Source organism: Corythoichthys intestinalis, chromosome 1, assembly GCF_030265065.1.
Source record: "Corythoichthys intestinalis isolate RoL2023-P3 chromosome 1, ASM3026506v1, whole genome shotgun sequence".
Taxonomy (NCBI): Eukaryota; Metazoa; Chordata; class Actinopteri; order Syngnathiformes; family Syngnathidae; genus Corythoichthys; species Corythoichthys intestinalis.
The window spans coordinates 62081526-62093554 of record NC_080395.1 but is presented as its reverse complement, the minus strand read 5'-3'; the positions used below and the strand labels follow the sequence as shown (position 1 = coordinate 62093554).

Genomic DNA, 12029 nt, shown 5'->3' with positions numbered 1-12029 from the left:
TGGCACGATCAGGCCGATTTCTGATCATGTGATCGGATTGGGGGCATCCCTAGTTAAAGGAGACCAATAATTTAAAAATTTACTAATAATCACCCACTAAATACAATGGCATTTTTATTTTTTATTATTTTACACCAATGACCAACGGTGACCGAAAATATTAGTTGTGAATAAGACTAACAGTTGGTTTTCGGTTTCGGTTGGAAACGCTTTTTTAGTTTGCCGAAAATGTATTACTACTGAGATCTAACGTTACATTGAGTTCCCATCCACAGTGTGACCAACCATTCATTTGGTATAGCATTTAATTGCTGTAGCTTTGTAATGTATTCCGAAATCATGAAAATCTGTCTGGATATTTCATCATTAGCATTTTAATGGAGTAAGAAACTGTCATGTGATTTATTTTCCAGCCAACGCATGTACAACCACAGTTGCCACAGAGCTGTCGTCGCAACATTTCTCCTTTTATTGTAGAATACATTTATTTTGTACATTCTATCTGTTCCTTCTGTTTTTTTTTTGTTTTTTTTTGTACTACTCCGCCTGCCATCGTCCACTTTGCATGCAAACATTTGCATTCAAAGTGAAACTGTGCACACGCACAACAGTGCCACAGAATACATTGTTCCCTCTATTTGAATCTGAATTGCACATAGACATTGTGTTCTCTCACACGATGATACAGTACGTCTGCTCATATGGCTCCTTCCAAAACCAGACATACTTTCATATTAATAATGCATAAGTGTTCTCTCCACAGTGAGGAAAAGGGCGAGTGAGAAAAAAAAAAAACCTGAAGATGGTGCATATAATTTCATAAGACTAGAGATGTGAATGCTTTTAAAAGACTGCTCAGCTTCATGTGATCACCATATTTAACCTAATTATAAGGTAGAGAGCGCTGTTACCATTTGATGATGCACACACAGTATGCCTCACTCAGGTCCATTGATTGTTATTCATACTGCTTTCTCAATTGTTTCTGCATCCCCTTTTGCCTCAGCCACTATATCATTTTCACTAAATCCCTACCCCCACTCCTTCTGCTGCATTTGTTTATGCCCTTTCAGAGAGTATTGCCATGTGTGTCATAAAATGCTTAAATGACAGTCCTCCTCTTAAAGGAGAAGAAAACATGTCTTTAATGTGCATATCAGCATAAAGAATCTTGTTTGCTAAATTGAAAATTGCCAGAATTTTTCAATAAAAGCAAAGAAAAGCCAGCATTTCCTGAAAATGGGCACAGATATTTTATCAATGCCGCTACAATTTTAGCCAATCATATGCAAGTATGCCTGATGGTCTTATCATTAATTGGTTGGTTTTATTCATTGCATTTCACTTCGAAGCGACTTGCAGTGTTCAAAACAAGAATTTGAGGCATTTCATTTTGTGGTTATCTTGGCCCTAATGGAATCTGCAAAGCCAACAAATAACAATATGATGTATTAGGGGAAATTATTTTGCTTCGTTAAAAGATGAGATTCATTGATGTGGTTAGGAAAGTCAGGTAGCAGAAGGTAGAGCAGAGGACAGTGAGAAATTGCAGAGGATGACAACTCATACCAGGGGTAAGGTGAAAAGTAGAGGGGAAAGATCAGTTTAACATGACTGATGTTCTCTTACATCAAGAGAAAACACAGACCCTTTCTAAATCAGAACACTGCGGGGACGGCGAAGCAACTGCGGTGTCAATGAGCATTCGATAGTTCTGCGGCGTTGCTCTGTAATTCACCGCCAAGTCACTAGAGGGGTGTGGCATTGTGTTTGTAGGGTTTTGGGGGACTTTTGACGACTTCTATTTTTTTTTTACGGTTACACTGCTATGCAAAAATGCTAACGGAGATAAAACGCTTGAATGTGGCTCTTCAGCTCATCAACATTGAACAACAAATGTTGATTAAAAAAAAAAAAAAAAATGTTGATCATACAAATGTTGAAGCGCAGGCGACGCAGAAGACTGTTTCGGAGGTGGTCCGTTGGACTGTTGATGCTGTCACATCATGAATTCAAGGCTCAGGTGGAAGCCAGCAAGCTGTGGCGGCTAGCTTCAAACTGGCGAAGAGCTATGTGACCAGCGTTTTGTCCGAGGTCTGCAAAGAATTGTGGACAGCCCTCCAGCCAGATTTTTTTTTTTTTTTTTTGCCGTGTCCTACAACCAGCCAGTGGGAAGCCATAGCAGATTTTTGGCGGCGATGGAACTTCCCAAACTGCATTGTAAGACTCGATGGTAAACACGTTATCATAAAAGCCCCGAGACACTCTCAATCATTGATGATATACAGTGGGGCAAATAAGTATTTAGTCAACCACTAATTGTGGAAGTTCCCCCACTTGAAAATATTAGAGAGGCATGTAATTGTCAACATGGTTAAACCTCAACCATGAGAGACAGAATGAGGGAAAGAAAAAAAAACAGAAAATCACATTGTTTGGTTTTTAAAGAATTTATTTGCAAATCATGGTGGAAAATAAGTATTGCGTCAGTACCAAAAGTTCATCTCAATACTTTGTTATGTACGCTTTGTTGGCCATAACGAAGGCCAAACGTTTTCTGTAACTCTTCACAAGCTTTTCACACACTGTTGCTGGTATTTTTACCCATTCCTCCATGCAGATCTCCTCTAGAGCAGTGATGTTTTGGGGCTGTCGTTGGGCAACAGGGACTTTCAACTCCCTCCACAGATTTTCTATGGGGTTGAGATCTGGAGACTGGCTAGACCACTCCAGGACCTTGAAATGCTTCTTACGAAGCCACTCCTTTGTTGCCCTGGCTGTGTGTTTGGGATCATTGTCATGCTGAAAGACCTAGCCACATCTCATCTTCAATGCCATTGCTGATGGAAGGAGATTTTCACTCAAAATCGCTCGATACATGGCCCCATTCAGTCTTTCCTTTACACAGATCAGTCGTCCTGGTCCCTTTGCAGAAAAAACAGCCCCAAAGCATGATATTTCCACCCCCCTGCTTCACAGTGGGTATGGTGCAATTCAGTATTATTTTACCTCCAAACAAGAGAACCTGTGTTTCTACCAAAAAAGTTCTATTTTGGTTTCATCTGACCATAACACATTCTCCCAGTCCTCTTCTGGATCATCCAAATGCTCTCTAGCGAACAGCAGACGGGCCTGGACGTGTACTTTCTTCAGCTGGGGGACACGTCTGGCAGTGAAGGATTTGAGTCCCTGGCGGCGCATTGTGTTACTGAAAGTAGCTTTTGTTACTGTGGTCCCAGCTCTCTGTAGGTCATTCACTAGGTCCCCCCGTTTGGTTCTGGGATTTTTGCTCCCCGTTCTTGTTATCATTTTGATGCCACGGGGTGAGGAGGGAGTTGAAAGTCCGTGTTGCCCAACGACAGCCCCAAAACATCACTGCTCTAGAGGAGATCTGCATGGAGGAATGGGCCAAAATACCAGCAACAGTGTGTGAAAAGCTTGTGAAGAGTTACAGAAAACGTTTGGCCTCCGTTATTGCCAACAAAGGGTACATAACAAAATATTGAGATGAACTTTTGGTATAGACCAAATACATATTTTCCACCATGATTTGCAAATAAATTCTTCAAAAATCAAACAATGTGATTTTCTTTTTTTTTTTTTTCACATTCTGTCCCTCAGGGTTGAGGTTTACTTATGTTGACAGTTACAGGCCTCTCTAATATTTTCAAGTGGGAGAACTTGCACAGTTAGTGGTTGACTAAATACTTATTTGCCCCACTGTATCAAGTGTGTGAACTGTCTAGTTGAAAATAAAACATCAAAACAACTCTTTTGACACCAAACCTGTGCTTTATTCTTCAAATACTAGAACTGTGACACATAAATAAGTCATAGACTCACAGCATACATATGAACACAATAAATGATGAAATGCACCAACCAAAAATACGACAGAAAGTGATAAAAAGCTGGCAGTTTTTGGCCGACTGGTCACCGCTTGGGGTGGCCATTCGATTCGGTTTGCACACATACTTGTCTCGGTGGTTCATTTATTTTTTTATTCAATCGCTGGCTGACATCCAGCCCCGTATTTTCAGCAATATACTGCCACGAAATGCTTGCCATTCATAATGTCTTGACGAGAAATTTTAGAAGTTGTTGTACTTGCTCTTCGTTGATAACACTCTTGTCGGCTTGGTCCATTTTTGCGTGGAGCAAAAATGTTTGACAATGGCGGTGATTTCGCGCTGAACCAGAAACAACAGTCTGAGCGGACCAATCACAGTCCATGTTCACGACGTCACACACGTTGACGTGACGCGAAGTCAGAAAATTGTGAAGGAACAAGAGAGGCTACGGCGGAAAGTCGTAAAACGGGTCTTCCTTGACGGCGCAGGTCTGCCGCGGAAGCGTAACTCGGCCTTTGCTGTCATATTGAATTGCCTCATTTGCTTATTTGATGTCTATTATTTACACCAAAATGAAGTGATAATACCTATTATTGGTAATTGTTACAAGCATACTGTAATGTTATTATCAAGTTTATCATTTGACTTTGTGAATCACTTCCTGAAAAAGTTTGTTTTTTGTGTCTAGTTTCCTCCCACATCCTAACAACATGGATGGCTATGTTACTTGAACACTCCAAATTTTCCATGTGATTATGATTGTGACAGTTTGTCAACATCCAACACGTTGAGGGTGTGCCCTGCCTCCTATTAGCTGCGATAGGCTCCAGGACCCCTGCAACCATTGTGAGGATAAGCGGTACTGAAGATAAATGAAAGAAAATAAAAAACTTTAGTTGAACCTGAAGCAGCAATAGAATTTACATCTAATAGCTCATCACATTAATCATTACCAAGAAATAGTTCAACTGGGGCTGCAACTATCGATTAATTGGACGATTAAATAAACAATTAATCGATGTCACTTTTTTCAATGACCTTCACAATTTAACTTTTGTTTTAGCAATGTTTAATTTATAACAATGAAGATAAAATAGATTACTATTTCCTTCAAAAATAATATTTCATTACAGCTTTATGACTTAACCGTAGTCTACAACTTTACTGTCTTATGTACATAAATCTTGTTAAAATGTTTAATAAAGGTTCTGAGAGCAAAACATTTAAAAGAATTTCTCAGTACACAAATCAAACAAAAGTTCTGTTCATTCAAATAAAAAAAGTGCTGCTGATTTACCTTTTTTTCTAGTGGGCAAAGCACTGATAAAAATTGTGTCAATGACTCATTTATTTTCTTTAAAACAAACGAAACAGTTGTCAAACAGTGGTTCATAAATACAATCCAAATCCAATTTCAAAGCAGTCTTTTGTATGACAATTTACAGTTAAAATGGGAGTTTGTGTTGAAGCTAAACTCTAAGCTCTTACAGTGGGGAGAACAAGTATTTGATACACTGCCCCCATTGGCAGTGTATCAAATACTTGTTCTCCCCACTGTATATTAATGGGTTTATGTGTGTGGTTTCTTTATAAAAAGAATTGAGACAACTTTACTATCTACCAATAACTTAAGTGCTAATCTGCTACTCCAAAACAAACAAACGGACACTTAAGACACTTTAGCATAATTGCTAACTAGCTTAGTGCTCCGTGCTAAGGAGCAACGTCTCATCAGCAAATAATACAAACAATACAATTGGCTTTATTTACTCACCTCTGACGGAGGCACACTAGATCTAACAACACAAAAGACAATTTAACTCTTGACACTTCGTAATATTGATTTAGCAACCCAACCTGAGTGTAGCAATGCACTCTTTCTCTTGGTGTAATCACTGGCACGCGCGTAGCATTATATTCAGGGTTTCCCCTACACATATAAGATTGTGGCGCAAATCTTTTCCACTCCAAAATAAATGCTGCCACGCCTTGCAAATTAGATTTTTTTTTTTTTTTTAAAGATATTGTAATTTATAATTTGTATAATTTAACAATCCGTCCAAATTAATATCTATAGCTCATTATTTACGCACTATTTGCCAGACGTTGCCTGAAATAGCACGTCAAACACAAATTATTCCTTTACACGCTTTATTTTGAGAATCACATCGGTTCTCCCGTTGCAAGCGTGAGTATGTTGGCGCGGAGTCGGGTGAAAAATCCACAGAAAGGTATTTCAAGTTAATGAATGTAATCTTGCCTGTGAAAACGACCTTAGTATTGAGATTGACATAACGTTCAGGTTCTTTTTGGTGTATGTTGCTTCCTAGCATAGCATTGGATCGTTGCCGATGTCACTGGTAGTAATTTCTGATGAGTATTTTGAAGTATTTAAGTTGTCAATGGACGAGGGTCCGTTAACAGAAGGACTATTATTGTTGTGGTAATGTAGTGCATATTAGGGCCAAATAAAAAAAAAAAAAAGAGATGTTAGTCGTGCTATTGCTACATGGAAAAACAATCGTATTATTAAGTTGGAATAATGTAGCTGTTATCAGCTACGCATTTTACGTACATGTACCGTAGCTGAGAGCTTCGACGAAGCATTAGTATAAATCCTTCAATTGATTATAATTTTGCTGTAGATGAGTCAAAATATTAAGGATTTCCTTATTCGTTAAACTTATTGTAAAACACAAGATGCTCTTAATATTGATTTTAACGGAGGCGGCAACGCGATACATAAAGTACGTAGCTGCTTTTTCAGCTACATTAGCCCTACATATTAATCATGTTTTTTATTTTCATACTATTAATTCGACATTCATTCTCGTAGTAATAGTTCAACTTTTTTTCTCTTGCCTCATCTGCATCAAATTATTATCCATAGAATGATTTATGCTAATGCTTCGTCGTCGCTCCCAGCTAAGGTACATGTATGTAAAGTGCGTAGCGGTTTACAGCTACATTACTCCTACGTAATAATACTTTTTTCCTCCTCGTTGCAAATTTAATCTCGTAGTCATTTTATTTATTTATTTGGCCCTAATACTCCATCGTAAATATAGACTGTCACGTTTTAAAATATTTCATTAGCATGAAATATTTGACATAGATCTTTGTTATGGTTTTTCTTGGAAAAATAAATGTTGTTAAAAAAATTCTAATTAGTCATGATATGAAGCAATTTCGCCTTCGATGCAGCCCACCATCACCACAGTTTCAAAGAAATCCTTGGGGAAACCCTGATATTACTGTACATACAAACAAGGACCCAAACAGGACTGCTCCTAGCTGTCACCAAAAATCGATTATCAAATTCGTGGGCAACTCATTTATTAATATATTTTAATCAATTTAATTGATTAGTCGTTGCAGCCTTAGTTTCAACAATGTTGGTGAGTTCAACGTCACTCACTTTAATTAACACTTATTCCAGGGAATCAGAATTTTGCCATAAATGTTCATTTAAAAAATACATATGTAACAGAATTTTTAATAAATGAAATAATTGCTAAAGTAATAAAATCTAAAAATGTTCTATATCTGCAATCCTAATATTAACCGCTGTGGTAATTTCAGTAGCTGAAAAGCTATGAATTTGGTTAATAACAATAAAACTAATATGACTTCAAAGGTCACCCTGCATTTTATTTTTCACATAACCTTTGATGTCATTTTATGAGGTTAACAAGAGTTTTGAAAAGTGTGGTGTGACATCACACCTTCACAGTTTTCAAATCCTGCCATCTTATTTGCAGAGCATTTTGACCTACGAAACCATGTGAAAATTAATTAAAAATAACATAGATGACAAACTTCTACCTGGTCACACACTCATTTTGATCTATCTTAACCATGAAACGGTAAGGAAATTGGCATTCCATGCAAGGTCATCTTTGATATTTACGTTAATCTTCGATATTATCTTTGAAAAGACAAACTGTTAAATGACATAGACTTAAATATTAAATGTTTTTGTCCTACTATGCTATGAACTCATTTTTGAGGATAGAACAAAACAGAAATCCAAAGTGTACTGATGAACACACGGTGGCAAATAACGACTTAATTTTCTCCTTTGTTTTTGGTGCACATTGAACACCTATGTTTTCCACCAATTTTCAATGCTCTTACACATGCTGTTAGCAGATGTGTTGACTTGGGTGTTGCCCTTGTAATTGGCACAGCTTGCAAAATACCTATTTACCTTGACAAGAATAGCAGGGCCAGCTGCTAGATTGAGAACACACTAATCTAGGCATTTTTCTGCATGCACACTGATATGCTTTAATGAGAACCGGTGTTCGTCCATTCCTTACTATGCGGCGAAACGTCCTACACAATGCTAAGCGCGCTTGCGCATGCATCCACACGCATGCGCACATCGGTTAGAAGCGGCGAGTAGTCACTATTTTTGTTTTTATTTAGTTATCTAGAACCTTTTCACTGCCTCAAAGATACTTTTTGCATGTATTACCCTCTCATACTTTTAACCATTGTGTTTTTTGTGTTAGCTTTGAAGCAGTTGACCACATTAGTCACGTAGTGTATTTAAACCGTCCTTATTTGATATAACTTCATTTAAATATTTTCTGCAGGCAATTTTTTATTACGTTATTCCTGTATGCATCTAAACAAAAGAAGTTTAGAGCGCACAGTAGTACTTTGGGTGTTAAATTCGACTAATGTAGGACGTTTCGCCGATGTAGGAGATTTTGGCAGAACACCGTTACTAAAAACTGGAGAGCAAGCCCATTTTGTCGTAAAGTGAGGAGGAAGTTACAAAGGCTGCCATGTAAATTCTAGAGCTCACCTTTTGTCGCACATTGTTCTACTAAGTCTGTCTTTGTGTTTGGTACATGTTTTTCTGAGAATTGCGTTGTCTCATGTGTTTGTGTGCATATGAGTTCGTTTGGATGCGGCATTCTAATTTAATGAAAAAGTAGCAACGGCATGACCAAACTAACAAACTCCAGCTGGGCTTTGTTGTGCTGATTAGGCAGATTGAGCTAAGCAAATTCTCTCTAGCTTAGCTCATACCTAAGACCAGACCTTAAGCAAAACATTTTTTGTTTTTTTAACTTCACCTCGGAGGCAGAATTGGCAGTATTAGCATATTGCACCCTTTTAGAGTGGAAGGCACTGCATTACCTGCCAATATTTTGCAAAAGGGAACAACCAAAACCGATAGTGAACGATTACGTGGTCGCAAATACATTTTTTTATTGCAAAATTTACACAGATTAAATATTGTGTGTGTTTGAAAATTTCCCAGGGTTCTTGGTTCATTTCATTCATGTGTTGGACAAGCATATGAATTCTATCGAAACCTTCATTATAAGCTATATGAATGTCTCAAGTCGGGATTGGTCTTTAAAAGATTACGATGAATAGTAAGAGCATAAAAAACAATTATATAAATGAATTTTTGTCTTCTTTTTCCAATTTTATTTTGTCCTGTTTATCTTTGAATAAAAAAAAATAACAGGAGGCAGTTATGTGGTTGTAGAATGAAAGTGAACTGGGATTTTCAACCTTTTTCATATCTCCTTGAGCCACACACCGAAACATGGGAACAGATCCAGTTTTGTGGTGAGAGTGACTTCTAGCGTGATGGAAGGGTGGGCCGGGGAGCGAGTGAGAAAAAGCAAGCAAGGACAGAGTGAGCAAGAGTGCGCTAGAGCTACAGTAGAGTGATCGAGAGCTATTTTTAGCTTCAGTTGCCCGATGAGGAGGAAAAGTCTGAGAGCACATCACATGTAATTTTGTTCTCCAGCTGAGGAAAGCTCTAAAACGCATAGAGAAAAGACACATTGGATTGAATGAAAATAAACTTTAAAGGTCCCAATTTGTATGGGAATTACCATGGAAATCAATATTTGATGACCACAGCCCTTGTCCATGTTTTAAGCAGTCTCTAACATTTGACGAGTCTATTTAATTCCTGATCGGCATTTGTCAATCTTTTTACATGTCACCATAGACTTCACTATGAGTTGATGGGACACAGGACCCGGGGGCCGATCCGTAGGGGCCTATATTAAAAAACTTAAATTAAAAAAGAATTCAAATATTTTCAAAACCAAAGCCGCTAGCGACCTAAAACCAAAACGGGCACCTCCCTTAGGAGCGACATAAAAAAGTCGTTCCTTAGTAAAATCCAGATTCTTTTTTTTTTTTTTTTTTATACAAGTATTAAACTTAAAATGGCTATAAAATTCTCACATTTTACACTAGATGCACAAAAATCACAAAATGCAGAGATAATCACCTATATTTTCAGAATCAATAGCAATATTTAACATATAAGTTTTTGACCAAAATAGCGACTTAACTTGCACTAAATTAAAAAAAAAAAAAATCAGCATCTATTAAATCACTAAATTTTCACATCAGAAATTTAATATTTGAGAAAAGCATGCAGAATCATCTTAATTTTACTGAACAAAAGCAAAATATGCATTTTTCTATTTACAATCACTACTTATTTAGGTTGAATTCCGCTATTTTGTGGAGATACAAAATCCAACATGACGGCCATGACAATTCTTGTAAATAAATGCTTGAATTGCGGAATTTATATAGATATGAACGTAAAACAGTCCAGATTCTTGGTTAAAAGCGAAAAAATAGGCAGTTATCATTCATTTTACGTTAAATATTTCAAGCCAACGTTACAGTATTGTGTAATCCAACATGGCGGCCGTCACAAAACAAAGAGCTTTTTAAGTTGAACATTCTTGCAAATAAATGCTTAAATCGTGGAATTTCTATAGATAGGAATGTAGAGCAGTCTAGATTCTTGGTTAGAAGCAAGTAACGGGCAGTTATCGTTCATTTTATGTAATTATTTCAAGCAAAAGTTACAGTAATTTTATCCATTGATTTTTTTTTTTTTTTTTTTCACTTTTCAAAGTGCAAGCATGGTTCTATTTAATTTAATAATTACCTTGAATCCTCGACCAAGTCACTTTTGAGACACTCCTGCCTGCTTTTATGTAGTAAAACCTTCGTCGTATTTCCACCTAAATCTGGCATTAGAACGCAGGGTGTGTTTGAGTTTATCACAGTGAAAGCCAACTCAACGTTCTGCCTGAGTAGGCGTGGCACAATGTCTGTGGGAGCTGTCTTGTCAACTGATGGTGGAGTCTATGATGTCACATTTATTTGCAGCCCACTGGATGAAAGACCTCAACTCAGCCATTATAATTTATCAGTCTTGTGACGTTTGCTGATTGTTATTAACATGTACTGGTAGATTAGCTGGATAGGCGAACCAGTTTGTGCTGAATTTTTTCATTAGGAAACCGGTGTGCACCTTTTTAAGTGTGCTAACTAGAAAAGTCAAATCCCATGTTTTGACATCATGATATTTGAGATGTTTGTCTTACAGCCAACTGAATAATGTTTTAAAGAAAATACATCCAAAGGAAAAAGCTGATGGAAGAAATGTTGAACAACTCGGCTTAATTTACGAAGATTATCTGAAAATATTGCCAACGTTATACTAAAATAGGAAAACACCAAGCTTCAAATTATGTCAAAACTATTTCATGAAGAAGTTGCCAGATGGTTTTAGGTTTAACACTGAGTGGTTGGCACAGTTACCACAACGTAGGAGCATGACCGTCTGTTGCAAGTTCCCATCAAGTCAGTCCCTCGCTCAATAACCAGTTCTGCCGTTGGCGAGCATTATTGATTTACAAAAATGTCAACTATGTGTGTGGTGTGAAATATTAGTAGTGTATAATTTCCCTTTATGTTTGTTTTTCTGCAGCTTCTGACAACAGCCAGAGGTTTCAGGAGACGTGTTTTGCCTTTGCATTAACGCCACAGCAAGTCCAGCAGATCAGCAGTTCAATGTAAGATGAATGAAACGCATTTTGTCCAAGCTGGACTGTGAATTATTTCTTGATCATTCATTAGGTCACAGGGTTAATGGCTGAATTTTTTTTCTTTTTCTTTTTAAGGGACATCTCGGTGACCAAATGCGATTTCTCAGTTCAAGTCCAGTTGCGCTTTTGCCTGTCTGAGACGAGCTGTCCTCAGGAAGATCATTTTCCACCCAGTTTGTGTGTGAAAGTAAACGGCAAGCCATGTAACCTGCCGGTGAGAAACACTGACATGAGCACAAGCACTACAGAAGCAGCCCGATGCCGTGTTTTGGTTTGCAAT

The 12029-nt window shown here is 37.6% G+C and overlaps 1 protein-coding gene across 3 annotated transcripts in view; it reads left to right on the top strand.

Moving 5' to 3' along the window:
* Positions 1 to 12029, top strand: part of LOC130914937 (E3 SUMO-protein ligase PIAS1-like) — a 134201-nt gene that overhangs the window by 91937 nt on the left and 30235 nt on the right. For all 3 annotated transcript variants that reach the window (XM_057834556.1, XM_057834538.1, XM_057834547.1), the window contains exons 3-4: positions 11632 to 11716; positions 11825 to 11963. In XM_057834556.1, the coding sequence (XP_057690539.1) occupies positions 11632 to 11716; positions 11825 to 11963 (224 nt within the window). The remainder of the gene's footprint in view (positions 1 to 11631; positions 11717 to 11824; positions 11964 to 12029) is intronic.